Below are 20,882 nucleotides of genomic sequence, written 5' to 3'. Positions count from 1 at the left end.
AGGAGGAATTTTTTCCCCATTGATTTTTAGAGAGAGTGGGAAGGAGGAGAGGAAAGAGAGGAACATCAATTGGTTGCGTCCCGCACATGCCCCGACCAGGGTTTGGGGATGGAACCCGGGACCCTTTGGTGCTCTAACCACTGAGAACACTGGCCAGGGCGGAATTTTTTTATGTCCCTGAAGTCTTGTTTTTAAAAGTTGGGATTAAAAAACTAAGTGCATGATATGCATTTGTCTTTTAAGTCCTTGCACAAATACTAAACCACACCAAGTCCTTGTGAAATCAGAAATATCCCAGTTTAAAGGCCAGAAATTTTGAAATCGTGTTGTGTTTATAAGTTAGTTAATTAAGTAATTAAGCAAGTTTGCATTAGTGCCTGGTCCTGTCGCCCACTGCACATTCCTTATAAGGGGAGGGGGGCTTTAATGTGTGGATGATAATATGATTTTATATTCTCCCAAGTTCATTTTGTGTCATGATTTTCTCCTTTGTCCTTAATTCAGATCTAGCTTCTGTCCTTTTTAATACAGTAACAATCCTTGTCCTCCGATGGGAAGAACTGGACTGTGCTGCAGAACGGGCGTCGGCTACTGACAACGCTCTCAGAAGCTGTGGCCCTAAAACGTGGCGTCGGTAGCTTTGGGTTTACCACGCAGAGGACAGTATGGTCCGTGCTGGGAATTAGTGGGCCCTGCTCCAGATCCTCCTGAGGTTAGATGCCAGACGGGAGAGCGCTGAGAACTAGGGCCCCTTCCACTTCAGCAGCTTTATTACAAAACGTGGCCATCAGCAGCACGTGAGGCTACTAGAATCCAATCTCTTCCAGTAAAGCCTTCTGGTAAATGCCCATCCCAGCAGAAAGTTAAAGTAGTAATGACACCAGAAAGTAAAAAATTATGAATAACTGAAAACCAACTTTTAAAGGACCCCAACGGTTCCCACCACCTGTTCACACTGCGGACCCCCTTGCCTTGAATGTGGGCTGGACTTTGTAACTGTCCTAACGGATCAAGGCAAACGTAACAACGTGGCTTCTGAGACTGGCTTACAAAAGGGCTGTGGCTTCAGCCGAGCCCCTCCTCTTGCTGGTCCCGAACCCTTGCTCTGGGGAAGCCCGGTGCCCGGTGAGTGCCGCTGTGGGGAGGCCCTCAGCGCCACAGCCCGTGAGAAACAGCCCTGCAGACAACCGCTGAGCTCGGAAGCACGTCCAACACCCTCCCTGCAGCTCTGAGGAACCTTGAGCAGGGACACTTGGCTGAGACTTTCCAGATCCTAGTCTACAGAAACTGAAATGGTTTGGGTTTGTTCTGTTTTTAGAGAGAGAAGGGGGAGAGAGAAAGATCAATGTGAGAGTGAACATTGATCGGCTGCCTCCTGCACCCTCTCCCCCACCGGGGATCAAGCCTGCAACCCGGGCTTGTGCCCTGACCAGGAATCGAACGGGCAACCTTTTGGTGCACAGGATGACGCCCAATCAAGTCACACTGGCCAGGGTAAAAACAAAAACGTTTTGCCCGAGCGGGCGTGGCTCAGCGGTTGAGCATCGACCTAGGATCGGGGTTCGATTCCCAGTCAGGGCACATGCCTGGGTGCAGGCTGGGCAGCCGATCAATGACTCATCATTAATGTTTCTCTCTCTCTACCCCTTCCTTTCCTCTCTCTGAAATCCGTAGATACGTTTTTTTAAAAAAGTTTTAAAGCCACAGTTCTGGGAAATTTTTATGCAGCAACAGGTAATACAGGGATATAAGATAATGGAAGCATTTGGGGTGTCCTTCCAGTTCACATTTCAGGTGTAAATGACTAGTTCTTCCTCTCTTGGCCAGGTCTGCTCAGGGCTGTCATTGTTGGTGAGACGGCGTCACAGCTGTCCCTAGCGCCCAGCCAAAGGCGGGCAAGCGAGAGTGAGCACGCGGGGAGTAAGGCAACTCGGCCAGGGGGGTGCTGGCTTTGTTTGTTTTCTATATGCTTCCAAAGGTGAGGTTGGAGGTGCCTTTTAGGAATCTATTTAAAGGTAAAGCCACTAGAGAGCTGATAAGCAGTTACTAGGCATGAACAAAAATTATTACTATGATTGGAGAGGTTGAATTCTGAGTTTCCTCGGAGATGAAGCTGCGGGGGGGACGCTGGCCCGTGACTCCTTTGCAGGCCCTTCCCAGCACGAGCCCGCGGCGCCCGCAGGAGCAGGGTGCGAGCACTGCAGGCGCGCCGTCGGCCCCCAGAAGCTCCTGTGACTCACCGTAGCTGCCCTTTCAGTGAGAAATATTTTGATAGTAGAGAGGCTTTTAGAAATGGTTTGGGTTTTTTTTTTGGGGGGGGGTGCCTTGTATAAGAAGTAAAATTATAAGAAATAAATGATCAGCCCTGGCCGGTGTGGCTCAGTTGGAGTGCTGTCCATGCACCAAAACGTCCTGGGTTCGAGCCTCGGTCTGTGTGTGGGAGTCGGACATCGACATTTCTCTCCCCCCCTTCCCCTCTCTCTAAAATCAATAAAATTAAAATTTTAAAGAAACCAGCAAACATAGCTAGAAAACTCACTAAGCTACAGCAGTTAGGAAATTCCATCGTTCGTCAACCTTCATAAAGTAGGTGCCCGGCTCTGAAGTAATTTATCAGCACAAGAAAACACGAAGATGGACGTTCTTAAATCCCGCCCTGAAAGCTCCCACCAGCGACAACAGGGACAGCACTGCGCTGCCGGGGCAGGTGGTCAGGGCATTGGTGTCCCCACGTCCTGCAGCCCAGGAGTGAGGAACCTGCTGTGTCCCGTGTGCGACTGCTGCTGGGCCACAGGCGGCACAAGGTCCATTGCAACTTCGTCGGCATTTACCCCTCTGGCTTCGGAGAGAACAGCACCCACGCAGCAAACCCTGTCCCTCGGGACCACTCGCTGCAGGTGATCAACACCCCCCGTCTCAGCGCCGTCCCCCGGCAGGGAACAGCCTGAAGAGCCTGTCGTCTCGGCACGCGCTCCAATGACATACGACCTAAACAGTTCCCGTCTGGAGGCTGGCGAAACACTCGCCATGAAGTATGCCAGATCCAAGGGTTTTGCAAGATCTATCATCGATTATAACAAATTTCTTGGACACAGGTAGTGGATTTCTGAAGCGGAGCCAGTTCTGGTGGGGTCAGTGTGGGCGCCATGCAGAGGTGTGACTTGGGGCTGCAAAGGGTAAAAATCAATTTCGTCTCAAGTTTGTAGATCCTATGTTCACACTTTTTTTTTTTTAAGGGAGTGTGGGCGGGAGGGGCGAGGGAGGGAGACACACGGATTGGTTGCCTCCCGCACGCGCCCCGCCTGGGAATCGAACCCGTGCCGCTTCGGTGCCCCGCGGGCGCTCCAGCCAGAGCCGCGCCTGCGGGCTGTTCACCGACCTTGATTAGACTTCCTAGTGGATTCAGAGTCTGCTGGGCCCTCTTCTGAGCATCAATAAGGAAACAAAACGTGAGAAAGGAGACGCGAACAGCTCTAAACGTCAGCCTGGAATGGCCCGGCTCGCTTAGCCGCCTGCTCCGGCGCCCTGAGAGCCGGTGGCGGGGTCCCGCGGGCCTTCGAAGGTGTCCTCGGTGAATTGGGCTGTGGGAGACTCGGACCCGGGGCCCCTAGACGTGGACTCACTCGCCCTCTCCCTTGACAGAGGAGAGGCCTCGAGAGGGAAAAGTGGTTTCGGGCATGAAGAGATCGGAAGAGAACCTGGGTCCCGGTCAGGAGAGAGGGACCATGTCCGAATGCCGTTGATGTGGGTCGCTGGGGTCCTGCTTTGCCTGCAAGTTTCCTGCGGCCACTCGGTGGCCTGTCTCAGGAGCCCGCAGGGTCCCAGCCCTGCAGAGACGGCGCCGGGCTGCAGGCCTGCAGGAGCCAGGGACGGTGCGCGGCAGGAACCAGTTTCATCTCAGAACTCTCTTCCCTAATTTTCCAGTGTCGGGGAAATAGATGACCTGTGATCCTTAAAAACAACAAAAGAGTTTAAGATTATAAAATTTTATACTTTTAAAGCCAATAAAAAGAAAAACTCCTCCATGGAAGCTCACATTTTGATTCATTTCCACCCAGCATGCGATCTTCCTCATTAGAGTATTCAGTGTCCCTCAAGAAAGAAACTCGTGTCTGTTAAAATGTAAATAAAAAGCCGTGCGAAAAAAGGGGAGCAGACATAGAGGGGCAGTTACCTGTGACCCAGCAGTTCCATTCCAGAATCTATCAGACAGTTATCAATGACAGCATCCCAAATGGCCAATAACCACGGTCAGCTTTAGCCATTCGGTGGCACACCAGGGCCGTGGGGTTGGCAGCTTTTAAAATTTTAATAATGAACATTGGGGAAAACATGAGCAAATATCTCAAATAGTTTGTTACTCAAAGTGCGACCCCGATTCCAGCCCCGTCGCTGGAGAGCTGGTGAGAAGGCAGGGTCTGGGCCTAGCTGCCGCCGAGCCGACCTGCACTTGGACAAGATCCCCAGCCGACTGGGTGCAGATTAAACTTTGAGTTTAAAATTATTCAAAGAAGTATATCTAGACTGGAAGGGGATTTGGAAAATTAAAGTAGTTTAAAGGGAGATAGATACTCAGCCCCACCCGCATGAAGTGCCCGGCCTGCCGTGGGTCCCCAGTCAAGGGCAGCTATTAGGGAGCTGATCCTGCCCTGGGCTGTCCTTTTTCCTTTTTTAAAATGTGTTCCTTAATGCTCTTGTTAAGTCACATTTTGGAAACTTAAAAGACAATGAGGATATTAATACGATGTGCTGCCTTTTCAGCCATGCATTAAAACTGGTTAGCTGGTGTTTTGTTTTTGCCTCACGTCAGGAAGCATGGAGCTAAATTTAATACTCAATACAGTAATTCCATTAGCCTAGCTTTCTGGGGTACTTGTTTTCCTCTTACGGCTTTGTTTTTTACTTTATTAGATTTTCCTAGTGTATGTCCTACGAATCCTTCCAATTCTTTCTGAAAATCAGGGACCAAATTACAGTGTAAAGGGGGGTCCTTGTCCGCAGGCCCCACAGAAAGATGAGTTTGGGAAGCCACCTGTTTTAAATTCTTTCTTCTCTCCCTGCTCTTTGCCCACTTCTCAAGACACAAGTAAAACTAAAGGGTTTCTGTTTACCCCGGGTTCAGACGCCAGCCAGGTCCTGTCCCCTGGGTGGTCCCCAGGCTGCCTCACCGCCCGCACAGCCCGGCCATTCAGCGAGGAAACAGAAGCCACGGGCCACCCAAAGGCGCGGACCACCCGGGTGCAGTACTCACCGCCCTTCAGAGGCGTCAGACTTCCTCTGCAAAGAAAGAGAGACCGGTGCTTGTTTACAGCCTGTTTTCGAGATAATTCCCCATCACATTCCTCTTACTCATGCTCAAGAAAGCTTTGCACTTTCTGTGCGTCGCATTCATCAGCCTGCGATTCCACGGTGCTAGGTTGACTCCGTATCAGGCCCAACGTCCACTTTCGACCTCCTCCCTCCCCACTGCACCCCGGGGCCGACGGTGTCTGCCACTGGGCCCAGGCACCCCTGCTGGCTGGGCAGAGGGACCGTGTGAAAAGTGAGACACCAGGAAGGCAGAAGGGAGAGAACGAATATTGATTAATCACCTGTAACATGCAGGCATTGTGTTTTATGTGCACTATCTAGTCCTCAGCACAATCTTATTTTCTTATTGAGATATAACTCATTAACCTAAATTTTACTCATTTAAAGCATACAGCTCGGTGGGGTTTTTTTAATATTTTTTCTCTTGATTTCAGAGAGAGAGAGGAAGGGAGAGGGAGAGGGAGAGAGAGAAACATCAATGATGAGTCATTGATCGGCTGCCTCCTGCAGGCCTCCTGCCCGCCGGGGATCGAGCCCGCAGCCCGGGCCTGTGCCCTGCCCGGGACGAGCCGGGACCTCCTGGTTCATAGGTCGATGCTCAGCCGCTGAGCCACCCGGCTGGGCTACAACGTGGTGGTTTTAAGGGCATTCACTAGGTTGTGCACCCATCACTCCTAAGTAATTCTAGAATGTTTTCATCCAAGAAACCCTGTGCCCATTAGCAATCGCTCCCGATTTCCCCCCTTCCTGACCCCGGCCACCACGACAGTCTCTGTCTGTGTCCCCGCGTTTGCCTGGTCTGAACGTCCGCTTAGGCTCATGTACTAGCTGGTCTTTGTGTCGGGCTTCTGGTAGCAACTTTCAGTACTTCGTTCCCTTTTGTGGCTGAATAATATTCCATTGTACGGACATATACACACTGTTCATTCATCAGTTACTGCGCATCTGGGTAGTTTCCACTCTTTTCACTATTATGCTGCTAGGGACACGCATGCACAAGTTTTTACATGAACGTATGTTCTCAGTTTTCTTGCACGTATGCCCAGGAGTGGGACTGCTGGGCACATGGTAACTACGTGCAGCCGTCGGAGGAGCTGCCATTCTGTTTTCCACAGCACCTGCAAATTTCACATTTTCCCCACAGGGTATGGGGGTGCCAAGCTCCCCGGGCTCACCACCGACTTGTTCGTCCTTTTTATCTCAGCCGTCCTAGCGGGTATGAAATGTAACCTTACTGTGGTTTTGAGTTGCATTTTCCTAATGACTAATGACGCCGAGTATCTTTCCACGTGCTTATGGCCATTTGTACGTCTTCTTTGGAGAAATGTGTGTTCAAATCCTTTGCCCACTTTAAAAATTGGGTGGTTTGTATTTTTATTGTTGAGTTGTAAGAGTTCTCTATATACTTTGGATACTAGAATTATAATTATGATTTGCAAATATTTTCTCCCAATATGTGAATTGTCTTTTCATTTTCTCGATGGTGTCCTTTGAAGCACAAAAGTTTTCAGTTTCGGTAAAATCCGATCTGTCTACTTTTCGGTTTTTTGATTGTTTGTGTATCAGATGTCATAGCTAAGAAACCAGTGTTTAATCCAAGGTCAGGAAGCTTGACCCTATGTTTTCTTCTAAGAGTTTTATATCTTACAATTAGGTATTTGGTCCAGTTTGGATTTTTATATATGATGTAGGGTAGGTGGTCCATCTTAGTTTGTTTTTTTTTTAAGTAGATATCTGGTTGTTCCAGCACCATTTATTGAAAAGACTATTATTTCTCCCATTTGATGGTGTTGGCATCTTTGTTGGAAATCAGTCAGCCGTAGGTGTTTGGGTTTACTTCTGGCCTCTCAATTTTATTCCATTGATCTGTGTGTCTATCCTGAGGCAGGTACCACACTATCTTGATTACTGTAGCTTTGTAGTAAGTTGTGAAATCAAGATATGTCCATCCTCTGACTTCGTTCTTCTTTGAGATGGTTTTGGCTGTTCTTGGTCTCTTGCATTTCCATATGAATTTTAGGATCAGCTTGTCCATTTCTGCAAAAAGCCAGCTGGGATTTTTGTAGTGATTGCATCCAATCTGTGGATCAGTTTGGGTAACATTACCAGCTTAACAGTATTAAGTCTTCTGACCCATGAACATGGGTGTATTCATTTATTTAGAACTTGAATTTTTTTCAACGATGTTTAAAATTTGTCATGTATAGTTTTTGCAGTTCTTTTGTTAAATTTTTCCTATTTTATTCTTTTTGATGCTATTGTAAATGAAATTGTTTTCTTAATTTCATTTTCAGATTGTCCATTGTGAGTGTCCACAAATCCAATAGATTTTTGTATATTGCTCTTATATCCTGCGATCTTGTCAAAGTTGGGTATTAGCTTTGATAGTTTTTTAACGGATCATTTAGGATTTTCCATATACAAAGTCATGTCATCCATTTAAAAGGTATTTTTACTTCTTCCTCTCCAAATTCAACTTCTCCTATTTAGTTTCCTGGACTGATTGCCCTGGTTGTAAGCTCCAGAATAATCTTCAATAGAAGTCACAAGAGTAGATATTTTATCTTGTTCCTGAGCACAGTCCTTTGAAGTAGGTTACTTAACCCCATGGAAACGAGGCTCAGATGAGGACTGAGACTCAGAGAAGTCAAGTAACCTCTGCAAAGTCACACAGCTCGTTAACAACGGGGCCAAAACTTTAAACCCAGTTCGGACTCCAAAGCCCACACACATTTCCTCTGCTTCCTTAACCCCTGAAGAGTAGACTGGCAACTATATACCAGTGCAAGGCTTCACTTCTGCCCCACAGTCTCGGAGGCAGCAGAGCAGGGGCTCATGCCCCCTTTTTTACTGGAAACAACACTGAGGTAAACAACACTGTCCTGTATGACAGTGAGGGGACGAAAGTGCGCAGGGAAGAAAATCTGAGAAAATGGAAGACAAACTGCATGGGATACAAAAGGAGAGGGAAGGAAGAAGAGGAAAGAATTGACATTCTGGTTAGTAAAGAAAGTGTCAAAGGAACAAAACCATGTCTTTATAAGAAAGCACGTTAGCCTGGCTGGTGTGGCTCAGCGGTTGAGCATCGACCTAAGAACCAGGAGGTCCCGGTTCGATCCCCGGTCAGGGCACAGGCCCGGGTTTCGGGCTTGATCCCCAGCAGGGGGCGTGCAGGAGGCAGCCGGTCAATGACTCTCATCATTGATGTTTCTATCTCTCCCTCTCCCTCTCCCTCTCCCTTCCTCTCTGAAGTCAATAAAGATATATTTTTTTTAAAAAAAGACTACAAATGAGTAACATAAAAATGCTCTGTACCTGTGTCCAGGCAGATTTAAGGGTGGCCCTTGAGGCTGAGAGCTAGACAACCTGCCTCCAGCAACTCCTGCTGAGGCCTCCCTGGAAGAACCTCCCTCAATGCAGAAAGCTGTGCCGATTGAGGAATCCCCACCTCCAACCTTTCCTCACAGGGTCGCTGCGAGGGTTAAATAAAATGGCCCATAAGAACCTGACATCACTCCTGCACACAGAGGAGGCTCAGCTAATACTACTTCCATTTCCCTTCCTTTATGGGGTCTGCAAGGGACCCGGGCTCTAAGTGTCCCCAGGACCCAGGAACTATAGGAATCTACTGCAATAGAAATCTCTCTCTCTCTCCTCTCCCCCTCGGCCCAGCTCATTCTGGTAATTTGGTTTCCATCTTTAACCCCGTAACTTAGGTTTGTGAGTCTCTCTTCTACTTCCAAAGAAAGGTGAGATATTCCAATTACTTCCCTATAGAGAAGTGGGCCCTGGGCTGAGCCAGAGGAGACCCGAGTTCTGCGCTCCTCTTTGCTTCCACCTTTCTGTGAACATCTAGGTGGTCTCCCTGGAGGGCTTCAAGTTCTTCACCTGGGAAGGGCCTTTGGTCACAGGGGAAAAGGGAGTTTGGCTCTGTCTTCTAGTTCAGGCCCCATGGGTGATATGAAGACAAGTCTGGGGAAAGGAGACTGGAGGCGTGACAGGCCCCGCATGGTGGCCATCTGCTGGGAGTAAGCATTTTGGGGTTCACAGGGTGTGAGAGAGGCCTTGCCCTATGACGAGGAAATGAAATGTATGTGCTGAAAAAGCCCCTCAAGGTAGAGGAAGTTTAATGAGACGAGCCTAGGAGGAAGGGAGGCCAATGGGAAGCAGTGAGAGGAGGCTTCCTGAAGGCCCGCCCGGGCCCCAGGGTCGGCTACAACTCACTTTGATGACTGAGGGGTAGGATTTAGATGAGAGGACACAAACAGGATGGGCCTATGGAGAACCCCAAGGCTCACCCCCCAGAGCTCCAGCTCTCCCCATCTGCAGTCCAGGGCTGCTGCTTAGGGAGGCCACGCCTGGCTCCCCAGGCTGGGTCAGGACTCTGCCTACAGACCCTGAGAAAGCAGGGGACAGGACAGCCTCCGCCCCACAGGACTGTCACCCCCTCACGACCTGCCAGATCGCAACCCTCCCCGGGCCTTTGGCCTCTGTCTGATTGGACCTGGGGTCCCCACCTCTTGGCCAGAGGCCAAGCCTCGGGGACCGGCTGAGAGGGGGCCCCCCTGCCTGGGGGGTGGGGCGAGTTACCTTGTCCATCGGCCTTGTAGTCGTCGGGGAGCAGCTTGTCCTGCCGGTAGCCCAGCACGAAGGCCAGGAAGGACAGGATGAGGGCGTCCCCGATGCTCAGGATGGCCAGCATGAAGGCCCAGCGGATGGTGCAGTGGCCCAGCGTGTACTTGCCCGTCTGCTCCCCGCACATGCGCCGCACCTCGCTCGAGTCCCAGCCGTCGGGGTAGACCAGGCAGCCAATCATCAGGCCTGTGGCTGACGGGGCAGAAGGGGCAGATGTGTGGGGCTGGGTGTGCTCGGCCTGCCCCCCGCCTCGCTGTGCGGTCGTCTTACCCCCTCCCTCCTCCTTGCGTTAACAGCCTGAGAGGCCCAGGGGCAGCAGGGCATAAAGTATTAGGCAGGTTGACTTACCCTTTCTGACTTCCATTCTCTCATCTGTAAAATTGGGATAATACCTGACTCGTGGCAGGGTTAGGAGGATTACGTAAAGAAATTTTACTGCAGGATCGGGCACGTGGTCAGTAGCCAACTAATGTTAGCTGTTGCTCTTCTTACTGGCATTGAAGTCAGATGGGCCTCGGTGGGTGTGGATGTCATTAGAGCTGTTCACAAATATTCCAGGTACACAGTAGGGTTATACTCCCTTGACCCCCTCCTTCCCTTGACGTTAGTTGGGCAAAACCATCTGACCTGCTCTGGCCAATAAAATATGAGCATTTCTGGGCCAGAGCATTGAACAGCTCGGGGAGACCTTCCAGAGCCCCTCTCCCTCTGCAGCGGCAGGTGACGCCGATCAGCCTGGTTCCAGAAGGGAACAGTGAGGGCAGGGCCCCCGACTGAGCCTCAGTGAGCGTGAACCATGAGGAGAACATGAACCTTTATTTCAAGCCACTGAGACTTGGGCGTTGTTCATCACTGCGGCATCATCACACCCCTCCTGACCCGTAAAGCCCTCGCGAGCCCTGCGCTAGGAGGGGCTGTTGCTACATCACCCAGATGAGGCGACCGAGGCCGCGGCTCGCCTTGCCTGTGTGGAGGAGCTGGGACCTCACTCAGCTTACGCCTGGCATCCGGAAGGCCGGCTAACATTAGGGTACAGCCCCCCACTCGTCCAGCCATCAGGCCTCTTTCCCTTCTCTTGCCCCCTTTCTTGGTGCCAGGCTTCTTGGCAGGGTCAAGCCAACTGGCGAAGGCCTCTTCAAAGAGATGCATCTCCCAGCTGCTGCCTCTGGGCCCCCCATCCCTCCCTGGGCTCATCTTCCCTTCCCCAGCACTGAGGACGGGAACAGGACACCGCCTCTCCTCTCCCCCAACATAAATGTTTCATGGGGTGGCGCCCGGCCACCTCTGCTAACAGTGTCTCCAGTTCCATGACCCGGAGTCTGGCTCAGGGGCCAGATGCCCCCTCCCGGACCCGAGCCCTCCCAGCAAATGACACCGGTTGGGGGAGGGTGGGGAGGGGCAGGCCAGAGCATGAGAGGGCTGGTTGTGTCTCTAGCACCCCCTGACTCTGATGTGCAGGACCAGTTGGCAGGCACGCCAGGGTCCATTCTACTCCTGTCGCCAAACTGTGAACCGTTCATTCGCCTTCCTCCTCCCCGCTGCCCACCGAGGCTTGCTTCCCCCTGCCCAGCCTCTCCCTCGTCACAGAGAGACTACAGAGGACGGGGAGATGGGGGGCAGCTCTGACGCCTGGTGAAAGGCCTGGGTCAAAGGCTCTATCCCGCACTCCCTGCGTGCTCAAAGACAGGTTACCCCCTTGGAGCTTATCTGTCAGATGGGAGGAATACCCGCCCCCGGCATCGCGGTGAGGTTCCTCCAGATGATCTGAAATCATTATACTACGTGCATGTGCAACTCGACTCTGCCCTGTCTCCCAGGCCCTTGGCTCCCAGCTGCTCTGCAACAGCTTGGCCAGGTCTTAGTCCCTCTCAGCCCCGGACTCCCCATCTATAGTTGGGGGGCAGGGGGCTGCAGCTCCCTGGGGTCCCCTCCAACTCCGACAGTCTTGAGCCTATGTGTTTAGTCGTCTGGAATCCTGACCCCTGTTTCCTTCCCCCTGTTAAGGGTGACGCTGCTTCTTACTCTAGCAAACCGCTCTGGCCTGGACATCTCCCCGCCACGGACAGGCTGAGTGAAGGCCTTGGGGCGGGGAGGCACCGAGGGCGGCAGGGAAGAGTCTTAGGCCATCTTTTCCCCGGCTCTGGACGAGAGTGAGACCGGCTGGCCCACTGAGTCCTGCCTGGGCCGGGGGCAGGAAAAGGGGGCGTGGGGGGCCTTGCCTCTGAGCACACACAGCTTTGAAGGCCCTGGACAGCACCCCGGCCACACCGCTGCCTCAAGCCTGGAGACCTACAATTAGGGAGCAAAGACTTTCGCTCCATTGAAACAGGGAACTCAAACGCGCGTTTCTATGGGAAGGTCACGCGCGGCAAAACATTCTAAATCCACGGCTGACTTAGAGTCTTCCCTGAGACAGTCCGGGTGGGAGGGAAGGCGCCAGGGCCGGGGCCTGGGGACCCTTAGAGGAGGAGGGACAAAGGCGCAGAGTGGGCGATGTGGCATCTCGACTGCGCCCGGCTGGCATCACTCCTTTGCCCCGCAGCGGAGTGGCAACCCCACGCAGCTGACGAGGGAAGCCTTCTCTCTCCTTCTCCCTCCCAGAGCAGCCACAGCCCCTGGTGTCGTGGCCTGGGAGCCAGGCCGCCTGACGCCTCCCCACCAGCTGCGCCCCGGGCACGCCCCCGGCCCTCGCGCGCCTCCGCCCCTCCTGCGGGTGAGGCGGGGACGCGGTGCCGCTCGGCCGTCCCGTCGGGGCGCCCGCTCCGCGCTCAGGGCCGGGCGGGGGCCGGGGCCGCTCACCCGCCGCCAGCTGCATCCACGCGCAGATCTTGTAGACCGTGGCCGTGTTGCAGACGAAGAACAGGCTGAAGCAGATGATGGAGCCGATGATGAGGAACATGGCCAAGGCCACGAAGAACATGGCCGTCTTGAAGGCCCTGGAGGGGATGGAGCCGAAGTCCAGGGGGCCGCCCTTGCAGATGAGCTCGGAGGACAGCACGTTGCCCACGCAGTAGGAGAACAGGCCGAAGTAGCCGGCCTGCGGGGTGCTGACGCTGTCCCCGATCCAGTAGGGCTGGATGAAGAGCGCCATGACCAGCACGGAGAAGCAGATGGTCAGCGTGCCCCACATCACGCCGATGGCCCTGGCGTTGCGCACGTAGTTGGTGTGGTAGATCTTGGCGGCCTCCTGCGCGGGCAGCAGCTTCACCATGGCGCCGGCGGGGTCGGGGCCGCGGGGCGGGGGGCGGGGGGCGGGCGCGGGCCACCCCCCAGCCGGGCGTCCCTCCGAGGTGGGCAACCAGGACGCGCGGCAGGGGGCGGCCGTCGGGGCGGCCCGGGGCTGGTCTGCCGGCTCCTCCCGGGCGCGGGCTCTCGGGCCCGCCCGCGCCGCCTGCCCCTCGGGGTGTCCCCTGCGGGCCCCGAGCGCCGCCCCCTCGGCCGGGCCCCGCCTCCCGCGGACGGCGCCGCTTCAGCACCGCGGCCAGCGCCCCGCGCGGGGGGGGGGGGGCGGCCTCGGAGCGCGGGCCCGAGCGCGCCGCGGGGAGCCGGGGCCCCCTCCGCTCCAAGGAGCGAGGACGGGAGTTGCGGGGGGGCTGCGGCTGCCCCGTCGCTCCCGCTCCCTCCCGCTCCCTCCCGCTCCCTCCCGCCGCTCCCCCCGCGCGCGCCCCGCGCCCCGCCCGCCCCGCCCCCGCCCCGCGGGCGCCCGAGGCGGGCGAGCCCTTTCCCGACTTTGTCTCCGGGTCCCCGGTTTCTGGTCCCTCCCCTCACTCAGCGGCGCTGAGCCCAGTCGGAGGGCGTCTCCCCTAAAAGAGCCACAGACACAGAAGGGCGGCCCCCGCCTCGGAAACGGCGAGATGTCCGCGCGGAAGCGCATGTGCGTGGGGTTGAAATATGTGATGCATTTATAAGTACATTATCTTATAATTATTTAGGAAAAACATTCTATATATGTGCAATGCAGGCTGGTAACAGAAGCAACGACAAAGTACACGATCCTTATGAGCTTTCTCAGACCTTAACATATGCTTTTAAATACATATGTATCTTTACTGATTTCGGAGGGAGGGAGGGAGGGAGAGAAGCAGCACCGGCGGCTGCCCCCGCGCGGTGCCCGCCTGGGGCCCAGCCCGCAGCCCCCGCGCGGTGCCCGCCTGGGGCCCAGCCCGCAGCCCCCGCGCGGTGCCCGCCTGGGGTCGAGCCCGCAGCCCCCGCGCGGTGCCCGCCTGGGGCCCAGCCCGCAGCCCCCGCGCGGTGCCCGCCTGGGGCCCAGCCCGCAGCCCCGCCTGTGCCCTGACCCGGGACCGAACCCCCGCCTCCTGGCTCCTGGGCCCGGGCTCAGCCGCTGAGCCGCGCTGGCCGGGCCGCGTGCTCTGACACAATGCCTTTCTCCTCTTATTTATGTTCTTGTTGCATGTTTCTCTTTCCCCTCTTTTCAAAACGTATCTTCCTCCTGCTTTCATATGGAAGTAGACGGTTAGTGTAGAGACCTAGGAAAATTCGTAGAAGAATAAAAATAACTCATTACCCCATCGGGAGCTAAGGAGAGACAAGATAATCGTTAAAAGATGGGCTTTGGCGCTGGCCGGTGTGGCTCAGTGGGCTGAGGGCCCTTCAGGGCACCCGAAGGTGGCAGTTTGATTTCCTGTCAGAGCACACGCCCAGGTTGCAGGTTGGGTCCCCATTCAGGGTGCGGGGTGCAAGTGGAAGGCAACGGATTGATGCCCCCCCACTCTCTAAAATCAATTAAAAAAACATATTTTAAAAACTCAATGAAAACATATCCTCGAGTAAAGATTTAAAAAAAAAAAAGATGGACTTTGGGATTTAGATGATTTGGATTTGAATCAGCACTTATTAGCTAGGTGACCATCCACAGATTTAGTCATCTTGAGCCTCAGTTTCTTCATATATAAAATGGGGGTAATAGTTTCTATCACATAAAGGTCAGGAAAAATAATATATGGAAACTGTTTACTCCAAGGCCTCATATACAAAAGTGCTCAAAAATGCTTATTATTATTATTATTATTATTATGTTATTGTTATTACCTGTTAACATTTTGTGTGCTCCCCTCCTTCTGCACCTACTGCATTAACAGTTGGATGAAAATGTACATACAATTTAGTATCCAAGTTTCTCACTTAGCATTATACCATTAATATTTTCTCATATTTCTATTTTTTTCAAAAACATTATTTTAATGCTTGTTTAATCATTTCCCCTCTGGGAGTGTCTTGGCAGTTTCTGGTTTTTCACTATTAAAATCAACCCAGCTTTCAACATGTTTCCTCTTTCTCTTAAATCTCGGGTTTAGTGACCAGTCTTCACCGTCAGACAGGAAGTTCATCGAGGGCATGGCCTATGTCTCCACCACCAGACTGGGAGCTTCCCCAGGGCAGGGGCTGTTCCCCCCACACCCCCCTTAGGAAAGGCCATGGGCTGGGGGCGAGCTTTTAGGGGCTGGTGGGCGCCCTTGGTTTGGCCTGCTCAGCGTGGCCTCCCCGGCCTCGGAGAGCAGCCTCCCCTGCTTCCTGAGGCTCGGGCGGGACAGCCGACCACAGGCAGGCAGACCCGAGGCTGGGCTGGGGAGCCTGAATTGGTGGTGGATCGACATGAGGAAAAGGTGTTGCATAGTCAAGTCACGGCAGCATCCTCAGGAAACAATCCATGAGCTCCTGCCACCGGGAGCTTCAGGCCTAAAATAGGTCGCTCTGTTCCTTCTCCAGCTCAGTGACCTGCCCACTATCCTTCCATTCCCTTCCCTTTTGCTTTCATTAGCCAGAGTAGGTTTTAACCAAAGGGTTGTACCTGATCCAAATATGGGCACCAGAGCCCTGGCCAGGTGGCTCAGTCACCAAAAGGTGACGGGTTTGATCCCAGTCAGGGCACATACCTAGGTTGCAGGTTTGATCCTGGTCTGGGTGTGTTTGGAAGGCAATCCATCAATGTTTCCCTCTCACATCGATGTTTCTCTCTCCCTCTCTCTCTCTCTCTCCCTTCCTCTCTCTGAGGATTAAAAATATATATAGACCTGGCCAGTGTGGCTCAGTTAATTGGGCACCGTCCTGTGCACTGAGAGGTTGCCGGTTCCATTCCCTGTCAGGGCACATGCCTGGGTTCCATCCCTGGTAGGGGGCATGCAGGAGGCAGCCGATCAATGTTCCATTCTCACATCGATGTTTCTCTCTCTCTCTTTCCCTTCCTCCCTCTGAAATCAATAAAAACATATTTTTAAAAAATAAAAATAAAGACTCAGGGAGTGTGAGAGTACTGAACAGCAAGGCCTGAACACAGCCCACGTTCCTGAATGGTCAGACCAGCTCACCTCAGGAAGTGGTGGAATCCTTACCTCGCCCCCGACCCTAAAGATTAATACACCAGGGAGAGCTAACCAAAGCCCTCGGTGCTCCTTCTCCCTCTCCAAATAATAAATAAAAACCAGTGCTATGTCCCCAAGGGAGTTGTAGAAACAGCCGCTATCAGTGACTCGGAAGATGCGGGGGTGGTGACTCCTGTCTCTAGTGGACAGTTGTCACATGGTTGGTTTTGGTTTTGGCTGACCAGCGTCCTAGCCTCCTTCCTCCGTGGGGGTGACACCCTGCTGTGTGAGCCCGGGGCAGGGCGGGCCTCCTCTCTCCCCGGGGAAGGCCCTGCCTCTGCCTGCTCTAGGCAGTTCTGCCGCCCCCAGTTAGCAGTGGGCTTCTGTGACGTGACAGCCCCACTCAGACGGCCCTGAGCACAGCGGGGAGGGGAAATCTTCGTGGGAGGTAGAACGTCAAGTGCTGTGACTACCTATCCCCAAAAGAGCCACATCCTGATCCCACAACCTGCAACAGTTGTCTTATTTGGAAAAGGGTTCTTTGCAGATACAAATAAGTTAACGATTTTGAGGTAAGGAGATCCTACCAGATTATCTGGCTGGGCCCTAAATCCAAGGACACGTGTCCTTCTAAGAGATACACAGAGGAGAGAGCGGACAAATAAGAAAAGGCAATGTGAGCATGGAGGTGGAGGCTGGAATGAGGTGGCCACAGCCAAGAAGCTGGTGACTACCAAGAGCTAGAGGAGGCCCCGGGACGGAGTCTCCCCCAGAACCTCTGGAGGGAGGGAGGCCTCCGGAAATGTAAGAGAACAAATTTCTGTTGCTTCAGGCCACCAAGTCTGTTTGTGGCACCTGGGGAAACACACCACCTCTCCTGTAAGGCGAGAGGGCCTGAGGGACAGAGTAAGTTGGGAGAGTTAAGTAAGAGCTTAGGGAAAGGGTGGGTGGATGGAGCTCCAGAATTGGGGCAAAACCAGACAGCATTTGGGCCTCGGAGAACCTTCTGCAGAGGCTGGCTCCGCAGCGCAGTGAGCATCAGGGGCAGGACGACTCGCTACCAAGGCCAGCCTCCGTCCTCAGCACCCCGCCCGCACCCCAGCGCGCTGCCTGAGACTCCCCGCAAGGTGTGCATCGATGGGGAACCTGAGTCCCGCGCGGACTCCCTGTCTGCTCCCTGCTCTGACTCCTGGATTGTCACGCGCCCGACCTGGATCCAGAGCTGTGAGCTCTTTCCCAGGACTGAGATGCCTGCCTTTGTGGCTTAAGCAAAGGGGATGTTTATAAGCACACAGGGGAGTGTCAGGCCCCAGGGGCAGGAAAGCAGCCCAGGGTGGGAAGGGAGCGTGGGAGGGTGTGTGTGAGTGTGCGTGTGTGAGTGTGTGAGGGGGTGTGTGTGTGTAACCAGGACCCGGACCCCGTCAGGAAATCAGGGCCTGGCTGCGCTGCTTCTTCCTCAATGGCTCAGGCACCTTTCCTTCCCCCTGCTGCCCAGCTTTCCCCTTGCCCCCCCCCCCCCAGCACGTCAGAAAACCGCCTTCCTGGGCTTCCGAGTCCCCGGGGTCAGACCAGCTCGAAGGCGCGCTGCTGGGCACGGCCTGTGCCCCTTGGCTCAGATGCCCGCCCTGCCCAGCCAGCCGCGGGGGGCAAAGACGGCTCCCTTCCTAGGGCGGCCGAGCCCCCCTCCCGAGGTTGGGCACATTTTGGACGGTGACACGGAGACGCCCAGGGGGACTTGGCCACATTTCTCCAGCCACTGCGTCCCAACCCCACTCAGCAGGAGGCCCGGCACCTCCCCAGCTCCCTCATCCCAGGCGGAGAAACTTGACCAGGGAGAATTTTGCCCCATCTTTTGTTTGTTTTTTGAGGTGCGGCATTTACATCACACACAGTAATGTGCTACCAACGGCCCAGATCAAGGTTTGGAACAATCCCAACCCTCCAGAGGCCCCCTGCCCCCTCCCAGGGCAGCCCTGACGATTTTTGCCACCGTGGCTGAGTTCTGCCGCTTCTTGAACTTCGTGGAAACGGGGTCGCACGGTCTGTACTCCTTCACCTGTGGCTTTTCTCACCCATGCTCGTGAGCAAAACCCTTACGGCTGCATGTGGGAACCAGAACCCGGTTCTTTTCCAAAGGGGAAAACCCAAAGCAAAATACTCCTTAGATTGCGGAAGGGCCGGTTAACCCGTGTGAGGTTTTGGTACAGAAAGTGCTTATTTCTTGCTTAACACTTTGGAAGCACGAGCATTGCGCACGTCCCTTTGCTGAGCTCATCTGTGATGAGAAGACGCCACTCCTCCTGTGGGAAGGTGGCAGTGACCAGCTGGAGCCGGGACAGACACGATCTTCTCGAAGCGTCGTTCTCGTTCGCACATAGAAACAGCTCCTCTGTGCCCTCCCCTGCTCCCAGCCTTCGCTTTCGGGGGGGGGGGGGGGGGGGGGGAACCACAGTAGTTTCCTGGGGCTCAGCTCATAGGAGTGTTGGGGTGAAGGGGGTGGGGGGAGCAGGAGGGGCCAGGATGAGCTCACGGGAAAAATGGTTTTAAACACGTTGTTCTATAAAAATAAGAGAGGACAGCGATCCTTTAGTCAGTGTTATTTCCACGTCTCCAGAGTTGGGGGAGTTTCTCTCATTTTGAGGGACTCCTGGCTGGTCCCTCCAGCTGCTCCCTCATATTCCGCCCTCCAGTGGTGTCGGGGGAGAGGAAGGGGGTGGTAGTGCTCAGGCTGAGCACCTACTATGTGCCAGGCACTTCCATGGGGGCGGGGAGGAGGGGAGAGGTTCTGCATACATTGTCTTTTTTAATTATTATTATTGATTTCAGAAAGATGAAGGGAGAGGGAGAGAGAGAGAGAAACATCAATGATGGGAGTCATTGATCGGCTGCCTCCTGCTCGCCCCCCACTGGGGATGGAGCCCGAAGCCCTGAGTGGAAATCGAACCATGACCTCCTGGCTCATAGGTCGTCGATCAACCACTGAGCCACGCTGGCTGGGCCATACATTGTCTTTCTTAATGTTCATTTTAATTTATTTTATTTTTCCAATGACACTTGACATTCAATATTATATTGGTTTCAGGAGTACAGCATAGTGGTTAGACATTCATATAACTTACCAAGTGATCCCCCTGATAAGTCCAGCACCCACCTGGCACCACACAAGTTACTCAGTATTACTGACTGTGTTCCCTGCGCTGCACTTCGCATCCCATGACTGTTCCTAACTGCCAAGGTGCACTTCTCAGTCCCTTCACCTTCCCACCCAGCCCCCTCCCCGCTGACAATCACCAGTTTGTTCTCTGTATCTGTGAGTTTGTTTGTTTTGGCTGTTAGTTTATTTTGTTCATTAAGTTCCACATATAGGTGAGATCATATGGTGTGTGTCTTTCTCTGTCCGACTGGCTTCACTCAGCGTGACGCCCGCTAGGTCCATCCATGGCCGTCACACCACAGACACTGTCTTACTCAATCCTGACCTAAGGAAGGGGCCCTCAGCCTCCTCAGGTAGATGAGGAAACAGGTTGAGGGAGCTCACAGGTTTAAATCAGTTGTCCAAGGTCATGTAGCTAGTCAGTTGGTGCTGACTTTTGAAGCCACGTCTGTCTGGATCAAAGCTATGCTTGCGGCAACCCAATCCGGGGGCTCCCCGGTGGAGCTGATTCCACTTCCTGGGCTGGGAAGGGCCCCCCCCTCCGGCTGCAGCGACAGTCCTGGGAAAGCCGCTCTGGCCCACACCTGAGCACACTCAGGCAGCTGCGCCCTTCTCAGCCCCCAGCCCCGGGCCATCTGAGGCTCGCAGACCTCCTCCCACTCACGCGTGGCCTTGGCTAGGGGACGGGGTGAGGGGAAGCCTTAACTGAAGGGGTGAGTCTTAAATGCCGGAACTGCAGCTATTAAGTGAAATGAAAAGGAAACTGGAGAGAATCGTTTGAGAAGGACTTCCTAAGGGCCTCTGCAATGACTCCTGGAGACAGCCCTCTGGGAAGGGGATTACACCCAGAGCCAGACCACACATCCCCTGGCCCTGGGGCCGCAGAGCTGGTCGGCCACAGGGAACCGGGCCTGCCCTAAAACCCCCAAGAGGGCCTGGGAAGGTTGAGGAGTGGGGAGGCCAGGACCTCTACTCACCTGAGCCTGACTCTGCCAGATGCCTGCGTTTGGGTGGGGCCCAAAGCAGGACCAGACTGGGGCGAGGCAAGAGAGGTACCTCGGATGAAAATTTAAGGATGTGCTTACACCTGGGGCCTCTCCTGCCTCACCCTAGCCCCAGCCCTGCTGAGGAGCTCCGGGTACCGGAGGTGCACCATACTGACCGTAACAGCAGCTAACGCACGCTGCTTACATGTGCCAAGCCTGTCCTCAGATGTTAAGTGAGGGACTTCTAAGGGCCTCTGCAATGACTCCCCTACTATTAACATATACTATAAATAACATATATTCATTCACTTAACCCTTACAAATCTTTTTTTTTTAAGGTTTTTTATTGATTTTTAGAAAGAGAGGAAGGGAGAGAGAAACATCCATCAGCTGCCTCCTGCACGCCTACTACCAGGGATCGAGCCCAAAACCTGGGCATGTGCCCTGACGGGAATTGAACCAGCAACCCTTCGGCGT

General features: G+C 53.9%; 1 protein-coding gene across 1 annotated transcript; it reads right to left on the bottom strand.

Annotated features, from left to right (window-relative positions):
- Positions 1-3,912: 3,912 nt before the first annotated feature.
- LHFPL5 (LHFPL tetraspan subfamily member 5) lies at positions 3,913-13,156 on the bottom strand. Its single transcript, XM_087817101.1, has 3 exons — positions 12,745-13,156; positions 9,894-10,137; positions 3,913-3,943 (listed from the first exon to the last, which is right to left on the bottom strand). Exons 1-3 carry the CDS (start codon positions 13,154-13,156, stop codon positions 3,913-3,915), a joined length of 687 nt encoding a protein of 228 aa, XP_087673227.1.
- Positions 13,157-20,882: the final 7,726 nt, after the last annotated feature.

Source organism: Miniopterus natalensis, chromosome 5 (assembly GCF_054644295.1).
Source record: "Miniopterus natalensis isolate mMinNat1 chromosome 5, mMinNat1.hap1, whole genome shotgun sequence".
Lineage (NCBI taxonomy): Eukaryota > Metazoa > Chordata > Mammalia > Chiroptera > Miniopteridae > Miniopterus > Miniopterus natalensis.
Note: the sequence above shows the minus strand (reverse complement) of the source record. Positions and strands in the feature narration are given on the sequence as shown.